Source organism: Lineus longissimus, chromosome 18 (assembly GCF_910592395.1).
Source record: "Lineus longissimus chromosome 18, tnLinLong1.2, whole genome shotgun sequence".
NCBI lineage: Eukaryota > Metazoa > Nemertea > Pilidiophora > Heteronemertea > Lineidae > Lineus > Lineus longissimus.
The window spans coordinates 10234398-10256625 of record NC_088325.1 but is presented as its reverse complement, the minus strand read 5'-3'; the positions used below and the strand labels follow the sequence as shown (position 1 = coordinate 10256625).

The window sequence follows — 22228 nt, the reverse complement described above, 5'->3', positions numbered from 1 at the left end:
TCTCAATACTCGTTGGGACATAGACTATGGACCGTTGCATATTCACGATTCCCTCCTACGACAAGGACCAAGGTGGGGCTGCCATAATGTAACTCTTTCTTTGCTAGTGTTGCCAGGTAACACCAGGCATCACTACTGTTGATGTCTGTCAGTGAGAGAGACAAAACTGTCCCGAAATGTAAGTTTTCAGAGTATTTCTCATGATAAACGTGCCAGTTTTGTCTATCAGAGAGGACGGACAAAACTTTCCTAAAATATAAGTTTCCAGAGTCTTTCTTATGAAAACTTGCCAGTTTTGTAGCGACTTTGTCTTTAGGAACATTCAGGCCATGCGACATGGTTCTCATACTTACCCAACTTGAGTTACTACATGGCTTTTGCCAGGTTGTGACACTGTCTTCAGCATACATGTATTTGGCTAGCTGCATGCAAAATTGTGATGTTCAGAGTTCAGGATACATGTGGACGATGCAAGTCTTGGTGTTACAACAACTGAGAGCTTTACATACCCTAGAGAAAACGTTTTGTTCACATTTAGCAATCAGAAACAGGACATAAAGAAATTGACCACGAGTAAATCAAAAAATGAAATACGAAATGTGTTCATATGACTTAATCTCTGTATTTCTCTGTAGTAAAAATATATACAACAGCGCATTTGTACAAGTTATCCTATCTTATCTCAAACTGGCTCTCATTATATATACTCCATTTTTACAGTATTTTGAATTAATGAAATAAAAACCTTGGTTGTCAATGCTCTTTCCTTGACGTTTGAGCATCATCCTATCTTATCTCAAACTGGCTCTCATTATTCCATTTTTACAGTATTTTGAATTAATGAAATAAAAACTTTGGTTGTCAATGCTTGTCGATGTTGACATCTGGTGGTAAGAAATAAAACTGAAATGTTCACGAAATTAAGACAATATTTCAGTTCCATTTATTACCACCAGATGTCAACATCGACAAACGGCGAGGAGGCGTGCTGTTGAACAGTGTTTGCCAGCCTATTTTACCATCGCTTTGGCAGTGACAGTGATTGTCTTGTGTCTCAATATTCGCTGGGACATTATTTGCCAGCTCATTTTCACCATTGGATTGGTTGTGACAATAGTAAAATACTCTTATGACAAATTGCCAGTTTTGTTGCGACTTTGTCTTCAGGCACATTCAGGCCATGCAACATGGTCCTCATACTTACCCAACTGGAGATACTACATGGCTTTTGCCAGGTTGTGACTGTGCTGTTGGTGTCTTCAAGGCCCACCACGGCCCTTCCGGAATTTCTCACTCGCTGTTACCTTCAAGCTCTTGAGAATCAATAAATATATTTGTTCGTAAAGATCGTCTTAACTCCAATTGCTTCCGACCCATCCTGACACAACATGGTGTCAGAAGTGGTGCTAAGATATCCATCAACACTCTGAACTATTGATTTTCGTTATCCACCTCTTGTGGCTCGTGAAATATAACAACTTGCGTTCCATTCCCGGAAAAGCTCGATCTCTCAAAGCGTGTACAGAAACCAAATGAAAACTTCGACGATTTTTACGCAGCAGCGCTGAAAAATGTTTTGTTCACATTTAGCAATCAGAAACAGGACATGAACTTGACCACAAGTATTAAAAAACTCAAAAAATGATATACGAAATGTGTTCATATGACATAATCTCTGTATTTCTCTGTAGTAAAAATATATACAACAGTGCATTTGTACAAGTTATTATGTATAAAAAGTTCATAAATGCATGGACACGAATATTTCTTGGTACAACTGACTCGGGCCAGTTCAGCATGTACTGGGTGTAAAAAGAGGCCATCATCTGTTACAATTGCAAACATCGACATTTATCATAAAAAATATTTGTTCATGACGAAGGTCACTGTGGACAAGCACGTCACAAGCACATACCCTGCTATACAGCACGTCACAAGCGCATACCCTGCTATACAGCATGTCACAAGCACATACCCTGCTTTACAGCATGTCACAAGCACATACCCTGCTATACAGCATGTCACAAGCACATACCCTGCTTTACAGCATGTCACAAGTGCATACCCTGCTATACAGCACGTCACAAGCACATACCCTGCTTTACAGCATGTCACAAGTGCATACCCTGCTATACAGCACGTCACAAGCACATACCCTGCTATACAGACTTGTTGTCATATAGCATTGTTTAAGGTGAACAAGTGCACATTTTAATGACATAATGTGTAGCCAATTTGAAAACGTGCCCAAGCGGTATTAAAATACCTTGCATAAAAAAGAATATTTTCAATGGGTGTATAGCCCGGTATGCTTGTACACAGTGAACATGTACTAATAGACCACTCATGTAACTGCTGTTGGCCAAAAATATTTTCAGATATTTCAAAAACAGTGTGCGGCTTCTTTTTCAACCCAGAAAATTCTATTTACAATATTTGCAAATTAGTGATAACATCTACCTTAAACGAGAAGCTTTGTGTACATTTTTTGATGCACACTAAAACTGTACATTAGCATTTACTGATAAAATTGAGGAGACAGCCAGCCTATAAACAATATGATTGATGACACTCACAGCAGCATCAAGATTTAGGATGAATACCTCACTACGCTTATTGCCCTTGCTGGTTCAGGCCGAATGTCCCCATGAAAGTGGTTTCGTGAGGGTCGATAATATCATGATCTCCCCTGATAACCCTTTGACAAGACAGTAGAACAATGGGAATTTAGACCTGGGCAGATGCAGGCTTTGCTAAAACACAACAGACCGTGTATTGGGCTAGGCCTGGATTCTTTTAACTGTGTGCTGAGAGGCAAATGCTGTAATTTCACAGATATTTCGAATAGAAAACATCAATTAAGTTTTGTGACCACCAATCTTCCTATCAATAAAACATCTACTACTGATGTCAATGATTTGAGCGACATCCTAGCATTTACCACATTAGCTGGGGAGATCGAGGGACTAACCTTGTCCCTACAGTAGAGTTGGTGACTTCGAGGCAACAGATAATGTGTCCCACTAAAGCAACCGCTGCCTTAGTGCAATATAATTCTCAAAAAAATCATGATTAATTTATGTTGACAGGCATGAGAGACTTCCTTCCGTGGAATCATAGTAAAAATTTGGCCTCAAAACTCAAAAAGCTAATGTCTTATCCTTTTGGCAATACATGATTAACACAAGCTGACATTTGGCCTCAGTACCTACACGCGTCTACAAAAATCGATATATTATGCATAATTTAGTAACTTAACAAATTTCAACATCTTCCTTCAAGTCTACCCAAAAACTACTTGTTCTAAATGCTTGTGTTTGTGATTTACACCAATAAGATACCATCATCTTGACATACAAGCCTTAGAGATTGTAACGTCCTCCGCAGCACCACACTCCCCGTCAAGGGGGGGAATCCGGACATGGTGGCAATTGATTTTTGTGGTCCTCAATTTTAGCGGCATGTACAGTAAATCTGGTAACGTTCGCGGAGCCAAAAGTGTGTGAATTTCATAATTTTTCATCTGGCGTCAATTAAATTCTGCATTTGCAGCCCAATTTTAATGGTTAATCCAATAAAGATGAATTTTTTGCCTGATTCATGTTTGCCAATCAAGAGTCCTTAAAGGAGTATGGCAAGTGCTCCTGTTGGAGTAGCTCACAGACCTACTGGTATTAAAACCAAGAAGTACTGTTCGGCGCCAAATTTTAGTTGAGCAGATTCGGTGAATTATCTTGATTCACAGAAAAATAGCTGAAAATTTTATTTCTTTTATGCTAAAATCTGTAAGAAGGAAGGTGAAACTGCCAAAAAAATTTAAACATTGCAAATTGCAAAAATTTGCAGTGTACCATATTTCATGAATATTTTTTCTCATGATTATTCATGATTTTATGAGAAAGGGATTGCCATACAAATTTCAAAGGTTTTTCCTATCCTTTCTTTTTGCAAAATATTTCAGGCACAAGGTGGCAAACACACAGTAACAGCCATAATTCACTTAAACTGACAATGCTCAGCAAGAATCTTCAGTCAACAAAAACTAAAATCAACTGAGACAGACGTAAGAAGCATAATAAAATAAAAATCTGATATGTTTAAAACAATGATATCATCCTCAGAAAAAAAATCTGAGGGAGTTTCAGCAAATCAAAGAAAACTTGGCTATTATAACTCCAACCTACCCGCAGACATGGTAAAAAGTCACTGTCATACGAATAACGGGTGTCGCGGAAAAAATTAAGATAAATTTTCCATATTCTTCGCCTTCTGTGCAGGTCGATCAAGCCAAAGTTATGCAGTTCTATCATTCGCCAGAGACTGGAAAACGAGATGGCAGCACTGCAGTCACTCCAATACAGACCTCGTCCCAAAGATTGGGTAGTGCTTGCTATTTTATAATGAAACTTTTCCTAGGCCAAGTCGGGATCCAGGTCACCCGGTCAATACCGGGTGCGGACCAGGGGTTCTATACGCTTCCAAAACCGTGCGGTACGGTAGAGGAAGTGTCAAGTGGCAAAATGAATGACACTTCTACTGGTTCCAACTGGCTGTAACACAAATAGTAGCCAATGAATGCATCTGACGCTAACCTAAAGATACCTATTTTAGCTTGAACCAACATGTATCCTACAAGACACATAACACACAGTAGTACAGGTACAAATATAATCACATATATACATGTATGGGAGCACATACACTATCTTATTACACAATGTACAGTATTTAAAGTTTTACATCTATTTCTACAGAATGTCACAGAAAAGTTTTACAAATTTTCTGGGACAACCTGTCAGAACTACTGATTGCAGTGCACAATCTACATGGCAGTGACCTACATTAAAGCACCCCTCTGAAACAAGAGTGGTCTGACCCTGATATACACATTTAATGCAAATTTTATACAAATATTCAGCCACAGGTCATACGATTCTGTTCTAAAGGGGTGTTCTGAACAATTGTGAGATTCTACAAATATTCCAGCAAGCACCTGGCCGATTATAAAAAACAACATTGCCTGCAGAAACCGAGCAATGAATAAACACAGATTTAAACAAGTTTTCCTTCTCAGTCATCCCAATATTTTAATCCAACATTAACTTAATCGGGAGATGCAGTAAAAACAGGTATCATTTTCTTCGTTGAATATTTCGAGCTTGGGAACACGACCGTCCATTTCCCTCTGCCAATCCATCTTGGGTCGTTCAGTACATAGACAGAATTTTCCAATTATCCAGGATTCCCTCCCCCCTGCTCAGGCCAAACTACGGTCTATGGTGCCTGGCCTTATACTCAAGGTGAAGACACTAGCACCGACACTTTATCCATCCTATCAAGTATAGATTAATCTATACTTCAGCCTATGAATGGGCGTTTTGAGATAACCACACCACTGAGCCAGGTTTTTGAAAAGCTTACAAAAGAGGGGAAATTAAAATTCTGCATTTTCGCAAAAATCCAAGCAAATAGGTTAACAGAGTAGAGTAGAGCAGTGTAAATAGTCCTCTAAAGTATTCCCACTTTTGTTACATATTAATAATCTTGCCTTTATTAGATCTAAGGAAAGAATCACATCACACCAAAATGCATATTCTCATAGAAAAATAAAACAATTAAAACAATTATTATCATTTGACAGGTAATTCAATAGTTTCAGACAATTCTGTTCAACATGGCACGTAAAGTTACATTTGTTTCCAGTAAAAAATTATATCCATTATTATTCAAATACAATTACTTTAAAAAAATTTAACACAGCATGACTTAATTTTAGAACTAAATACCATGTCAATTGTTGGAAAAGACAACCACAGTAATTTATTCAACACAGATTCTATCAAATTTGACAATATAGCACCCCTCCCCCAACTCAAATCTAATCATTTTGATATTTCATGGTGATCCCAGACTTTTAAATTATCCAACTGAACCTTTCACACTTAAAAAACTTTAATAAATCACAGTCACATCCTTCTTTTCAGACGAAATCTGACATTCAATTACCGCTGGAGAACTCATTTCACAGTATACTTCCACAGCTAGTTATGGGTGTGGAATTTTTTTCTCCAATAATACTGAGCAATGCAGAATATCACATATCTAATCATAGTAATGTTTACTCTCATGTTTATTCAATCCAAGTTTAGACTATTTCAACCCATCAGGATTGGCCCAATATTTGGCCATTTGGTGGCTACCATTCACACTTAAAATTTTAATAAATCACAGTTACAGATTTTGTATCTGATCATGCATACTCACAACAGTGTATGCTACAGTAAATCCTTCCAATCGTGGTGCCGATTCAAAGTACAGTAGAACCTCCCTTAGCGGACACCTCTCTACTAGGGACACCCTCTCGATTAAGGACACTAGTTGAGGTCCCAAATTGGTTGTTTCCATTCAAATTGACCTCTCTAATCAGGACACCTCTCTATTAAGGACAGCACTTGTCAGTTCAGAGGGCGTCGTTGATAGAGCGGTTCTACTGTATTGGGAGTATTGGAAAAATCCCTTTTCGAAACAAATTTTGAAATATTTTGGAACCATTGAGTGGGCAAACATTGGATTAAATGAACAGAAACCAAATTCAAAACCTGGCTCAATGGTCATGCATATTGAAATTTAACCCTGGTGGCATCCCAAAAGATGGTGCGCCACCGTGGCCGTGGAATGGTGGCCCCATCGAACTGTTTAGCGGCTGCCCCACCTGCCTGGAGTCGAAACCATGATGTTGGTGTCCTAGGAGACTTATGGCGTTATGTAACACAGGGGGTGGTGGCCGATTGTGGAACATTCCCGGCTGGTGATGATGCTGCAACTGATGATCGATACCTTGCTGATTCAGGATAGGATTGCCGTGCGGGAATTTAATCGGCGAGATATTTATCGAGTCGTTTTGGCCGGGGTTGTTTATATCCTGGAAGAAGTTACTCAGGTTGAAATTTGGCATGTGTGGCGTGACGGACACTGAGTTCCCGTGCGGCGGAATCGGCCCCGGGTTGCCATGGTTACCATGCATGTGATTCATACCGAAACCTGGCGGCTGGAAATTCAACCCTAATCCATTCTGCGGCCGCCCTGGCGGAAACAATGAATTAAATGGAGCATTGACCTCAGAGTTCTTGTGGTGCGGTGAAGGTCCAGTGTTTGAAAGCGGTCGCGAAGGCCCACCAAATAAATTGCCAATATAAGTTGGTCCGTCTGCTTGCATATTCCTAGGCGGCGGCGACGACATATTTGAAATTGGAAAATATGGCGTCATGCTGCGATTTGGCTCAAATATCGAATTCTGCAGGTTTGTATCCATTTCATATTGCTGTTGCTGTTGCTGTTGTTTTTGAGTCTGTTTTTTCGACTTGGCGCGTGGTTTTGCAGTTGTCGTTTTAGCACTACTAGTCCGTTTCGGTGCACGTGTACTCTCCGATCTCTGATTGGTTGATTTTGTGCTTTGTGACGGCGGAGGCGGCGCGGCCTGATTATTATTAAAGGCGGACGATTGCGAAGTCGGTGGTGCTGGTGGTGGTGGTGGTGGGGCTGGATTAGTTTCACGTAACTCTAAAGGTGGCGGGTCGAAACCAGATGCTCCAAAGTTCAACATGGGATTGAAATCCTGCGGTGGCTGATTATTGAAATTTCCCGCCTCGAACGGTCCACGACTTGGATGTCGTAAGGGGGGGCTCGTGAGATCTGGCGGAGGTGGGCCCTGATTTACAAACGTTGACCCCGGGGAGTGAAAGAACGGTCCTGGTCCCGGCAAACTGTTCATTACGTGAGGCGATCGACTCGTTATTGAACTTGGACGACTACGCGGTTGGTTGTTCAAAGGTGGCGCTATGTCAGACAGACGTTTCTGACCTTGACTGCTTTCTCTGTTTGGCGATTGGTTGATTTCGCCAATTCTGGGCGACTGGCCCATATCGTTCATTCGTGAATGTCCGCCGTCAGACTGTCGCCGAGACCTGCCCATATCAGATGACCGCGAATGTGGCAAGTTCATTTCCTGCCGGTTTTGACCTTGTGCTCCAGAATTTGGATGATTTGAGAAATTTGGCTGCGATGGACTCGTTTCTGGATGCCTCGGTTGCGACGGGATCACACGATGGGGCGGAATGTCAGTGAACTGAGGCGGGTGGCGTCCCATATCGGGCATTAAGCGCTGCGATCCTGGATCCGACGCATTCGAAGGTGATCGACCCATTTCTGGGAATGATTGCGGTGGCGGCGGATTCATCTCCGGTCTCCGCGAGTCCACCATATTGAACTGCGTCTGCTGAAGAGGTGGTGGTAAGTTAGCCAAGTCTTTATCATTATGCATCAAAGGTGGCGCTGGTTCCATGAACTGGTTACGGCCAGGTCCATGGTGTCCTGTAACACGAGTATTGTTCGTTGGCCGATTAAAATTTGGGTACGACGGATTCCCAGAAACCTGCGGGGGCGACGTAAGACTCTCCTGATTCGGCCGAGGAATTTCTCGACTTGGATTGTTCTGTTCCGGATTCTCCATTCCAAACTGTGGCAAATTTAATCCAATGTTTGTATCTGGTGGCCCAGGTCCCGTAATGGGGCCATGGCCAGAATTATGCGACGATATTGGAGGCGGGTGTAATGGATAAAATGAAAACTGCGACGACTGCGGACTGAAAGTGTTTGTTGGAGCAGACGAAGAGGACGAAGACAAACTAAATGAAAATGGCGGAGGCTGCATCCCTGACGACGATGACGGCATATTAAATGGCATAGACGTTGGTGGCATATTTGGCCCTGAAGATGTAGGTGGCAAGAAGAGAGGGTTGCAGTTAAAACCTTCGTTTCTATGCGGCATATTGCAAGGAATGCCACCTTCACCACCTTGGGACGGGAACATCGGTGGCATATCCTTGTGTAACGGATGGCGACCATGATTCTGAGAGTGCAGCAGATTTTCAGCAGAGTAGAAATTGGGCTGAGGAGGTGGAGCAGAACTTCTGCTCTTTTTCTTCGACTGGCTGCCTGTACTTTGGTGATAGCTACGTGACTTTGAAGGGCTCTTCTGCTGAGCAGGAGGCGGCGCCGGTGCAGGTGCAGGTGCAGGAGCTGGAGCAGGTTGGCTAGGCGGTGCAGGAGCCGTTTCTTGGTATACGGGCTCCTTCTCTGGAATAGATGGCACTGTACTTGCATCTGGTGTTCGACCAGATTCCTTGCGATTTCCCGTCGACCCAAATAATGATTCAACAGAATGGCTAAGATATGGTGGCTGAGCATTTCCAGGAAGCTGATTGGCTGACGTCCCACTCATCTGACTGGTTGAATTTCCACTCAACTGATTGGCTGAATTTCCAGATATTTGACTGGCAAGAGAAGTATTGGGTATCTGTTCAATGCTTTTCCGTCCATCCTGATGATTACATGAAGAATTTTTCACCTCAATACTTGGAATATCCATCTCAATACCCGATGGAATACTAGCTTCGTATGGATTGAAATTATTCTGATGAGTAATCTGTGGAGTGTCTGCAAAACCGGGACTTTGTATTGACGTCTGCTTTTCAGGGGATGTCTTCTGCTTGGTGATAGGAACGTCTGCAAACAGACTTGGGTTGCCAAGTGGCTGTTCCTTGGTAATAGGAATATCTGCAAACAAACTTGGATTCCCAAGCGGCTGGTTGTCGCAAGTGTCGCGCAGAACTTCTCGGCTACTAGGTGGTGTGACACATGGACTGGAATTTGCAGGGAAAGTTCCCCTAGTAGTCGTAGGGAAATTTTCCAACACTGTCTCAGTCAGTGATTTCTCTGGCATTGGTGACGGTAATCTTAATGGCGAGATAACACTGGTCAATTTAGGCGGTGACATTTGAGATGGCTGGGATACATCCGTACTTGTCATCAGACCAAGAGCCTCCATCACACTCACACTCTCCGACTTGGCCTCCGATAATTCAGGAAGATCATTCGTAGTGGCAGGAGGCGACATCATCGCTGGTGACGACAGCATCGCCGGTGATGGTTGGTGTGTGGAATTAACACTAGAGGGAGCCTGGATCATTTCTTCGAGACTATCCAAAAGCTTATTTGCCTGTTCCTCCTGGTCGTCATCGGGAATATCCATTTTCTCCGGCTCTGGCTCAGGCTCCGGCAAGACCTCTGGTGTCGGTGCAGGCTCCTCCACAGGTTTGGGGCTCACAAACCCTATAGAGGGCGCTACAGGCGTACTGGGAGCTGACGTTACAACTTTCGTCGGAGGACTAACAACATGTGCCGGGGAACTATCGGTCAAAGACGGTGGATCCAAATCAATGTGAAGACCGGGATCCTCGGGCAAAACATCGTCCTGAAAATCGTACTCATTTTGTTTATTGTTCTGCTTCCGTTTCTTCTTGTCCGGTTTTCCAGAATCATCCTTATCCGCAGATTTATTTTTCTTTCCTCGTGATCGACCAGGTTTCGGCGGCGCACCACCTGCATTAGGAATTTCAAGATTTTCTACCTGATCCAAAACATCAGACAAATCTGCCTCTGAAAACATGATAGTCTCCGGTAAACTACTCGGCTTGATCTTTGGCGACGTGACTATATTTTTCTTCGAGGAATTCCGCTTGCGAGTTTTTGGCGTGGGGTCTTTTGGCGACGTAGGCTTTTTCTTCACATTTTTCGACTCATCTGCTACCTCCGGGACAGACAGTTTTGCTTCCTCCAACGCCGTATTAGAAGTGGGAGTGCTACAATTACTGTTAGAAACTTTCGTCGTCTCAACATTGCTCGTAAAACTTAAAAGTCGCGCAGAGAGATCAGGAATGTTCAATGAAGTCATTCCCGATGACGGAGTCGAGTTGCTTGTAATTGGAGTCGAGTTGGATTCGGACACGACAATAGATAGCGGCATAGAATACTGAGAAGTTTGTCCCGCGTTGACAATGTTTGTCGAAGTTGACACCGCGCCGTCTGCTTTCGTTGGCACAGACTCAACAGCTTCTGTAGACACAGAAGACAAACTTACTGCAGTATTCTCCACATTTTCCGAATTTTCTTCTTCTTTCTGCGCCGCATTTGCTTCGGTAAGTTTCTGCACTTTTACCACTTTCGACACAGACGGCTTCTTCTTGCGGCTGCGGTTACGCGCGGAATCCTTCCTAGGCGCAACAGCGTGTTGATCGGCGGTGTCGATTTGTAACGCCTGATCGGGAGAACCATACATCGTCGGCGAAATATCCGCCATCGAAGATGAGAAGATTGATTCGGCGGCTTTAGCGAGTATGTCTTGAGTAGCTGTGGTTTCAGGCATCTTGTCCTTCTCGTCCGCAACTTTTTGTTGAGATTCCTCCTCTCTGTTCGCCTCAGGCAACTTCTCCGTTATGTAAACCTGATTTTGCCACATTGGGTGCATCATATTTAACGGCGGCTTGGGCATTAAGACACGCTGACCTTTTTTATTTTTTCCTTTGACGACTCCAGGTGGCACTGGGGCAATAGGCTGCCCTGCAGAAGAACTTGTCACTTTTGGCTGCAGCATTGGCAAGCTGCTTGGATCGATGATAATCGGCCCCTGGTGCTGGGCACCTTGGGGCAAGGTAAGGTATAGCGACCCATTGGATGAGATCACTTGCACAGTTTGTGGCCCAGATCCAGACGACACCGACGGACTCCGGACGCCGCTTGAACTTGTGTGAATGCCGCCTCCATTATTGAATCCAGCGGAGGTATTCACTGCTGTGCTTGATGACTGTGCATTGTTAGACTGCGTCTGCCCGATTGTCGACGCTGCTTGTGAAATTCCGGATTGCAGGATTCCGCCGGGACCGAAACTAATCATACCGCCCCCAGGTGGCATTTTACCTGCACTGTCTTTTGCCGCAGTTTGCGGAATACTGGCCGCTGTTTGCGGAATACTGAAAGTTATCTGTCCCTGTGAATTCACCATCGGTATGCCTGCTAAAGGAGGCTGCAAGACTCCTGGATTCGGAACGCCCATTTGACCTTGACCCTGGATAATCTGGCCTTGACCCTGAACAAGACCTTGACCTCCAGTTGAGCTATTGACCAACTTCTGACCAATGTCTGGATTTGAGTTGAATACAATCTGACCTTGTCCACTTAAGACTTGAGAAGCGCTATTTTTCATGACACCGTCAAGCATGAACTGCGGAAGTGGTAAACCGACTGGTGGTTGTCCGAGTAAATGCGGCTGACTCAGTGACGACGCGAAAGTTGGCTGTGTTGCCATCATACTCGATCCTAAATTCTGCGGGAATGTATCACTAGACGATGGTAAAATCGAAGGTGTCACTGTAGGTTGTGCTGACGATGTCACGTTCGTTTGGCTCGACTGATCACTCATCGTTGTTTGTGCTGTGGTCGTCATACTCTGGGTCGTCATCAGCAAACCTCCATAACTCTGTGCTGGGCCGGCCATGGAACCCATGTTGAGATAATTTGGCATCTGGCCCATTCCCGGTACAAAAATATCACCGGTTGGTTGAGAGACAAGAGTGTTCGCTTTTGAGCTCGGTATAATGAGAGGTGCCCCCTGGCTGGTGGGTATAACACCATTATTAACACCTAACATACTTGGCTGCGTCACAACGGGGATTATTTGTCCGTTTGGTAAAATCAGAGCTGATGGGAGATTCGACTGTCCAACTGCTCCCATTGGTGGATTAGGAAATCCCGGGGGAAATACCATGCCGCCGTTTTGGCCTTGTATTAATCCAGGCGGCAGCATCCCAAGTCCTGGCTGCTGATTGGCTAATAATGGTAACTGATTGGGCGCGAGCAAGCCCATTTGTCCGTTACTTAAAGGTATCATTTGCGGCACACCTCCACCTGCGAGAATCTGCTGCGTGTATGCATTCTGATCAGCGAAAGTCATTGCACCATCCGGTTGTGGTGTCGTAACACTAGGAGTCGACACTGCTGTTGTCGTAACTTGCGTAGACATAACGACTCCAGTGCCGGAGACGACAGTCGTACTACTGCCATCATTGACATTTTCTAACTTTTTACTCTTCGATGCTTTTTTCGGTTTGGCGACAGGTGGCGCTGCAGGTGTGCTCGTAACAGGTTGCAAGCCGGGAACGTTCGTGACCTGTTGAACGCCAGACATACCTGCAGCCAAGTTCGGATCCATCATACCCTGTGACGGGTCGTTCATCAAAATGAACTGGCCATGCTGATTCATGACGAACATGCCACCTCCGGGATTCGGTAAACCAGAAAATGGCACATTCTGGGGCGGCATCATTAGGCCCTGACCTGAAGTATTCAAGGCCTTCTGATTAGTCGACATAATCGGGATATTCAAAGACTGCGTCATTTGCGTTGTCGTTGGACTATACTGAGGGAACACAGAGTTTCCCCCTAAAGTTTGTACAGCGCTTGTCAAATTTTGCGTATTTGACGCGACCGACGCTAACGTCTGCAAAGGATTTTCAGCCTCGGGGCTGACATCCATCGGGTTACCAAAAGACGGTCCAATAGAATTTGGCGTCAACTGACCACTCAGCGACAGCGCCAAAATATCCGGTTGGTCAGTTTGAACAGTAACGGAACCGGTAACAGCAGTACTGGTCTCAGCTTGGGAAATACTGCTCGCAATTACTTCGACATCAGAAGTTGTAACATCGTCTGATTTCGTAGCACTAGGTTTAGAAACTTCCATACCAATTTCCTGCACATGCTGCGGTTTTGTCCGAGATGAACTTAAATCCTGCACCTTTTCGTTTCCAGCGCTGTCAATAAGATTCAAAACATGGCCCGGAAATTCCGCAGAATCCGCAGGACGCGTGTCCCTCTTTTCATCCTCCAAGTGAGATTTCACAGTCTTTTTCTGCTTTTTCCCGCGATTTTTCCGATCTTTTCCATCCGTGTTTTGTTCAAGTTTGTTTTCGTCGTTGTTTTTCTTCAGACCCTTGATCAACTTTGTAAGATCGATTTTCTCTGGGTCGATCTTATGACTGAAGTCCTTGCGGTAGTCCCACATCTCGCTCGGGTCAGGCTCAGGAAAACCAGCTGAAACTGGAATAAGAGCAATATGATATAAAAAAGCACTTGTAGTGGTTAACAGTTTTGGTGTTCGTGCCTGAGGAAGTCAACATTCCACACCAAAAATTCAAGCTGTTCTTCGACTTTTTTCACGCACACGCACACTTGTATTCATCTTGCAGTAACTGAAACAGCCTCTACTTAGAAACTCCGAAATCATCATTTTTGCCAGCCTGGCATCATCTCAGGACCAACCCCCCTTTAAGGGTTGACCACGGGTACCACCATTTTGGCCAGAACTTGAATTCCCAAAGCAATTAGAACTCCTTCAAAATGAAGTTAATGCCCATTTAAAACCTGGGAGGCTGCTCTCTGGAAAACTAGAACAAACTCCCTCCCTTGATGAGGGTATTCACGTCGTTCTGGAAGAGTTCTAACTGTTTAGGATTTCAAGTTCTAGCCGAAATGGCGGGGCCCATGGTCAACCCTTCACCTAGACCACCACTGCCCTGGTTTTCCTTAACCATGGTACTTGCCTTTTTCTTCTGCACGTTTCTTGTACCTGTCCCGCTCATGCTCGAGTTCCGTGATCTCTACCTTTAAGCGTTTGATCTCCTCAGCTGAAACGAGGAGGGGGAAATCTGTTATCAAATCAATCAAAATTAGGGTTTTTTATGGTGCCAGACTGGATTACAATGACCAACGACACCTTACAATCAGTGTTCTCCACATCAAATTTCTTTGGCCAAACACAAAGTGGATTTCATTTCAATTAGTCAAGGTTAGCAGTAAAATCCGTCTGGACGCCCTTTGAACCATTACCAAGTTCATAAATCTGTCCGGCTGCGAACGTTTTATCGTTCGGGTGCTTTAAATGATTTTGTCCCAGTGCTGCGCCTGGACAAAAGCATACAGTGGAGAACCCTGAGAATGATTAGATATTAAAGCGAGAAAAGAGGTAAGTTTGAGGATGCCTCGTTTAGAAAGACATGCCCATGATTAGCAACAGCATCATCATCATCATCATCATCATCATGGTCCTTTTAAGATCTTTGCTGTATTTGAGGATTTGCGTCCACAGCAGGTTACACATTTACAAGCCTGGAATTTAAAGAGTATTTGGGCACCTATTTTAGACCCTTTTTGCCTTGGGTATTAGAAAAATGTGTAAGAGGCTCCCACCCTTCAAATTGGCATTCACTTCATTTTGGAAGAGTTCTAATTGCTTCAGGTTCCAAGTTCTAGCCAAAATTGTGGTACCGATGATCAACCCTTAACATCCTACACATAATGCACTTCAAGTTAATTCGTACCTTGCTGTTCATCGCCCTTTTCCAAGAGAAGGGCCTGGTTCTGCTTCTTGAGGAAGCTCATGTACTCGACTGTCCGTTCCAAGATCAGGTTCATACATTGCTGAAATCATAAAAGGAAATTTAAAATATAGCGGACACCCCTGTATCAAGGACACCCTCTCTATTGAAGACACTAGTTTTGGTCCCAAATTGGTTGTTTTCGTTCAATTTGACCTCCCTAATCAGGATACCTCTCTATTAAGGACAGCACTTGTCAGTCCTGAGGGTGTCCTTAATTGAGCTTCTGAAACCAATGAGCACAAACTTTTAGATCCTTTCCTTTCACAGTCACACATCTAGCACTATAATTAGCCAACAGCGGTGTTGTATTTGGGGAAGAACTATTTGTATTTGGGGAAGCACGATCCTTGCGCCTTGCAGCCACCAACAAGAGCTTGAAAGAAAACCGTCTCAATGGGAAAAACATCTAAAATTCCACTGTCCCAATAAGATAATAACCTTTTATTACATGCCATCCACCTGGACAACAATAGACCTTTCATGAAAACATCACATCATTGTTTACGCGCTTGAGTGATTTTGGTAACACTCGGAGGTCAGTGGAACAGAGTACTTTGAAACAGATCAAGTCATATTGTCATCGTTTTCATTTATCGCTATTAGAGCGTGTGCCGGTGATACAGAGCTCAGTCACTGGCAGCTGCGGCACTGAGTACAACAGTCATGTACAGTGACTACATACCTTTCACCAGAACAAGTGAATGGTTTCTTCTAGAGCAAAATAGAACGTTACGGCTCCCTGCCTCACAAGTTGACAAGAATAGACGAGAATAGATGACTAGTAGGCACCCAACCTTTTCTCAACTAGCATCGAGGCCAATGCTGCCAATTACCCTGGCCTATAACTTTTACCTCCATACCTTGTCAAATACTCCAGTAATTATCATCCCCGCCCGGAGTTTGCGAAAATATCAAATTCAGAGGCCCATTGGTCAGGCCGACATTTTCGCTCCAGCCTCTGGAGAGACAACCAATACGGTATCAATTCCTTCCACCACAACTTCTCACCTGTTTTTTTGGGACACCCCTGTCAGGAGGTAACAGCACAGCTAAATCATTTATGAACCCTCTGATCTTCTCCTTTCGTTTCTTCTCCGTTTTATTCCTGACCTGTCGTTTCTGGTTCTCACTCCAGTTACTCGTTCTAAAAATAGAAGACGGTTATATGTAAGTCGATGTGGACTTAAGTGGCTAGAAATTTTCATAATTTGAAATATCCAGGGCATAAAATAACTTTTTCCTCAGTTATAATTGTTTCTGCATGTATATACTTGTGTAAGTTACCCCCAACCTGAACCTTCTTAAAAATACTGGCTTTTACACTAGCACTAGATCAAGAGGAGTATTGGGGGTGAGTTTGACCTCAGAGCCCCAGTGCCTCCTAGTTCACCATGACACCCCAACAGGCTGCTTAATAGCTCATAGAAACCCCATGGTGACTTTTCCATTTAAACCAAAGTTGCCATAGGTTTTAGCACACCCGATGACCCCCACAGCTTCACACATCAAGTGTTATTGACTGAAAATAAAATGAACACCAGGGTCCTAAGTAGGTACCTGGAGAAGCCTCATAGCATAGTGGTTAAACACTGCTGGCTACCTCGCTATAGAGCCCAGGTTTGACACCGCCACCGGGGAGAACCCAGGATTGTATTTCTGGATGAACCAGCGTGGCTTTGAAGGAAATTGAATTCCTGGCTCTCATTCATAGTCCTTCGAATGAGACGTAAAACTGATGTTCCTTGTATCTGGGGTCTATGACAGGCCAAGCAAAATACCCCACCAAATGAGAAACATGAGTAGCTTGCGTGGACTCTACCTCTGGCCAAAGTCGGAGTCACTAGGCCAATTTACCCAATTGGCGACAAACCGTATTGGCAAGTAAAAACGCTCATTCCGCCTTGGAGGAGGAATTCTCCCTGGAGAAAATCACCTCCAAATGCAGAGCGAACGCTAAAGAAGATGAAGAAGAAGAAGGTCCTGAAAAGACACCAAGTCAATGGAAAAGACGATGTTGCAGTCAATCAATCATCTGGTAAACAAGACAATATTCCTCGAAATATTTATATGCGGTTGAAATTACATAAACTTACTCTGTCTCATCTTCCCACTCGTACGGATCCGTATCAGGAGGTGGCTTAGAATCCCCAACTCCGTTTATCTTGCTCAGGGGACTATCCTTCGGGGAATCTGGAATGGAGGAAAGAAAGTACAGTGGAACCTCCCTTAGCGGACACCTCTCTATAAAGGCAACCTCTCTATCAAGGACACTACTTTTGGTCCCAAATGGGTTTTTTTCATTCAATTTGACCTCTCTAATCAGGACACCTCTCTATTAAGGACAGTGCTCACTTGTTAGGCCTGAGGGGGTTCTTGATAGAGAGGTTCTATTGTATTCAGAACTGAAACAAAATTGTTTTGTATAGGACTGTCATAATATCACAAATCATGAAGTTTCGTACCAGGCCCATCATACAATTGCCACAGGCATGGATCCGCTCCTGGATGGATCCCACAAACTCATATCAACAAGAAAAAATACCAATAAAGCCAAACAGCCTGACTAAAGGATACACTCCCACTTCTTAACTCTTATCTCTAATGACCACAATGCCTCCTTAGTTCAACACTGCAACCTGACTGAATCCTGACAGACATCACACTGCTTTTTGGTGAGGGTCAACAAACCAGGACTACAGACCTTTTTGGATAATGGCAATGAATCATCAAGTCACTCCCTTTCAGTTTTCACTAGGTCTCAGTCGGATGTCATAACAACTTTTCAGTTCAGTACGAACCCTATCATCACTTTCATTCACTAGTAATAGTATGGGTCATGATTGACTAGTGCCTAAAATATGTTGACAACTAAATTCCAGCCGTATTAACAATACATCATTTGCTTCAATGATATATCCCCCCTCTCCCACCCACCAACTACTCGCCATCAATCATTGACATTGTGTGCTAGCCAACTGCTTCTTCGGTCAACTGCCATGATGGCATCATCCCGGGCATCATCCTAACTATAATATACCCCCCCCCCCACTGAGTCTTCTCGCTCACCAGCCATATTAACGAAGAGCTCCCTATCAAGGCCTGAGCCTTCCTCATATTAGTATGGGTCATGATTGACTAGTGCCTAAAATATGTTGACAACTAAATTCCAGCCGTATTAACAATACATCATTTGCTTCAATGATAACTTTGGCCGTTTTGTTATCACCCTTTCTCCACAAGCCAACTGATTGATATGTAGCCATTCATTGTTTGACTAATTGTCGGATGGATACGTTTTTGGACTTATACTTCTTAACTTTTTATCGATCATCAATGGGGGACATCAACGTTAAAGTGAATCGAAAGGATGATCCAGAAGCCATCAAGTATCTCCACCTGTTGGCTACGCATGGGCTCATCCAAATCATCGACAAACCGACCCACCGATCAGGCAACACCCTAGACCATATCATCATCCGGCCGTCAGCTGTTCTTGTACCAACCTTCACAGTGGAACCGCTAAAAGCCATATCCGACCACTTTCCAATTTTCTTTGAACTCTGCGGTGTCTATAAGGACTGTCCCAGTAACCAGGTAGAAAAGAAAGTACGGAAGCTCAGAAAAATCGACACAGTGACTTTTGCCATGGACATTTGTGAACGGTTGAATAGCCTAAACGGTGAAGAAAATTCTGTGTTGGCCTACAATGATGCCATGTCTTCTTTGCTTGACAAGCATGCTCCGGTGACCACTGTACGTATCAAGGGTACCTCTCGTAAGTCATGGTACAATGATGATATACATGCTGCTCGTAAGACACGGCGTCACCTTGAGCGCCAGTACAAAAAGTCAGGTCTGGAGGTACATCGCCAAATGTTTGCTGAGCAGAGCAAGATAGTGGTGTCATTGATAAATAGGGCAAAGACTGGCTATCTGCATGAGAGACTTGCAGCATGTAACACTCGTGACATGTTTAAAGAGGTAAATGGGCTCCTTTCCGCTGATCAAGGGGGGAAACTTCCCGACTCTGATGACAAACAGGAGTTGGCAAATAAGTTTGCTCATTTCTTTCATGAGAAGATCGAGACCATTCGTGCTGGCTTTGTTAATGAATGTACTAGCCCGACTGTCCCACCTTTGGAAGATCGTTGTCTGACCAGTTTCAGGCCTGTGTCCTCTGATCAACTGCGAAAGGTGATCAAAGAGAGTCCTCCCAAATCATGCGGTTTGGACCCTTTGCCTACTTGGCTACTCAGGGATGATGTTGTGCTGGATGCAATTTTGCCACTGTTGGTTCGTTGTGTAAATGAATCGATTGGGACCGGTCAGGTACAGGACTGCTTAAAGAATGCCTTTGTGACACCACTGCTAAAGAAGTCAGGTTTGGATTGCAATATCCTCAAAAACTATCGCCCTGTGTCCAATCTTCCTTTTCTATCAAAAGTCATTGAAAAGGTGGTGGCGAAGCAGCTCGTGTTGCATATGAAGGTGCATGGCCTGTATGATCCGTTACAATCTGCTTATAGAGTTGGACACAGCACGGAGACGGCATTACTGCGTATCAAGGCAGACATCGATGTGGCTCTTGACAGGGGGCAGGGTGTGATTTTGATCCTCCTTGATATGTCTGCTGCTTTTGATACTATCAGCCATAAGCTTCTGATCTCACAACTTGAGGACAAGCTTGGTATCAGGGGGACAGCCTTGGAGTGGTTTAAATCCTACCTCAGCTCGAGAACTCAGTCGGTGCTCGTTCAAGGGCAAAAGTCTGACAAAATGCCTCTCCTCTCTGGGGTGCCACAGGGCTCCGTGCTTGGCCCTATACTCTTCTCTATATACATCAAACCCCTTGCGGCAATCATTGAAAATCATGACATGTGTCGTCATGGCTTCGCGGACGACATACAATTATATGATACGTTCGATGTCACACCAGAAGGGCTCCGCCTTGCCATTAAAAAGGCTGAATCATGTGTAGCAGATGTTCGGGAGTGGCTTGGCCCCAATCACTTGAAGGGCAATGATGATAAAACTGAATTCCTCATCATTGCGTCGAAGAGAAAGCTGTCAAGACTTGAGCCACTTCCTTCAATCCAGATCGGATCATCCTCTGTTACTCCCTCATCTCAGGTTCGAAATCTTGGTGCTGTTTTTGATGCAAACATGTCTATGTCACAACAGGTGTCCCAAGTGGTGAGGGGGGTTTACTATCAGATCCATAGAATAGCAAAGATCAGACGATACCTGGACAATACCACCTGTGCCAGAGTAATAAATGCGCTAATAACATCTCGCCTGGATTTCCAAAACGGTCTTTTGCTCGGATTACCGGGCTGTGAAATCCAGCGCCTTCAAAAAGCACAAAATGCTAGTGCTCGCCTCTTAACCAGGTCCAAAAAGAGAGAGCACATAACCCCTATTTTAAAATCTCTTCATTGGTTGCCGGTGACATCACGTATCGACTACAAAGTTCTTCTCACAACCCACAAGGTCATCCATCATGAGGAGAGCCCACAGTATATGAAGGAACTTCTCAGTCTCCGTGCGCCCGGCCGCAGACTTCGGTCCTCGGATGACCCTTGGCTCCTTGCCATCCCACGTTCAAATGGGGTCTTCGGGGATCGATCTCTGTGTGTCCGGGCCGCGGGGCTGTGGAACGCCCTTCCAAGCTGGTTACGTGATGTCACTGTGCTAAACACTTTTAAGAGTAAACTCAAAACTCATCTTTTTATCCTAACATATTCAGAGTAGGCCATACATGTTTTAAATATTGATATTTTCCGGATGTTTTTAAACTGTTTTTTATCCTCATGAAATCACCACTTTTAATGTACTCATTTAATATTATGTACAGTGCTTAGAAAATGTATGCACCATTATTTTAGCACTTTAAATCAAATAAATTATTATTATTATTATTATTATTATTTCCAATTTCGACAAAGACAAACCAGAGCCCAAACAAAACAAATGCACACTTTAATAACATGTCAGAAGGCCTAAGCGAACTACGGACAATGCCATAAGCCACAGTGACCCTTTCTTCCAGGTGAAACGCTAGACTCCCCCTGGCCAGCGCCCAAAAACCTTCGTCGAAATTGTCAATATTTAAAAAATGATACAATCAATAACGACAGGTCCTGGGCCTGCACATTCATGAGGAGTTCTAGAAGCCCAAGCATTCGTAGCCGGTGATATCAATCAAACAGGATCTGTCATGACCCACATGTTGTAAGAATGTGTCATCATGTGTGTCATGTGTGTGTCTCAGTGTATTGTATGTACACTGTACACAGTGTTGGCATGCACGTCAGAAATGTTGACAACATAAATGCCCCATTTCTAAGGCGTAACAAGCGAAACGGACAGCAAACCTACCCGCGATTCCAAGCACATCATTATCCTTTTTCTTTTTACTGCCACTAGATTTCCCCATGTCCCTCATTTTGGGGTCCATCGCCCTATAAACGGCGTAAATAAAGATAAAGAAGAAGCCAAATTTCAGTAGCCGCCATTTTGCATGACCTTTATGAATATTCATCAGAGCCTCGTTCTCGAATCTGGGAAAACCCCTATCGCAAAAGGGAATTCCCTGCAAGCGTAAAAAATCGTTGCATTCCTTTGACAAGGCACTTTGCCACACGAGGTTGCGGCAGCATGAGGATACATTTGAATATGTATTTTTGAGGGATATCATAATGTTCTGAACACAGATGTCACAACTTTTCTTCGTTCAGAGACAATCCCTTGGATTGTCTAATTGTCTAGAGGACTTGCTCTCTTAGATCATTAAATGCTCCAATAGCCTGCAATCAAGCCTCAGGCTGGCGAGCTTCCAATCTCCGGGAGGCAAGATTCCCCCCTCCCTTTTCGGGTTGGGAAATGTTTCTACAAAT

The 22228-nt window shown here is 43.9% G+C and overlaps 1 protein-coding gene across 1 annotated transcript; it reads right to left on the bottom strand.

The window, feature by feature from the left end:
* Positions 1-1658: 1658 nt before the first annotated feature.
* Positions 1659-21795, bottom strand: LOC135502038 (nuclear receptor coactivator 6-like). The gene is made up of 6 exons (XM_064794494.1): positions 21711-21795; positions 17426-17522; positions 16341-16476; positions 15273-15372; positions 14496-14579; positions 1659-13992 (listed from the first exon to the last, which is right to left on the bottom strand). The coding sequence occupies exons 1-6, from the start codon at positions 21787-21789 to the stop codon at positions 6605-6607; spliced, it is 7884 nt and encodes a 2627-aa protein (XP_064650564.1). The 5' UTR covers positions 21790-21795; the 3' UTR covers positions 1659-6604.
* Between the last annotated feature and the right edge of the window lie 433 nt (positions 21796-22228).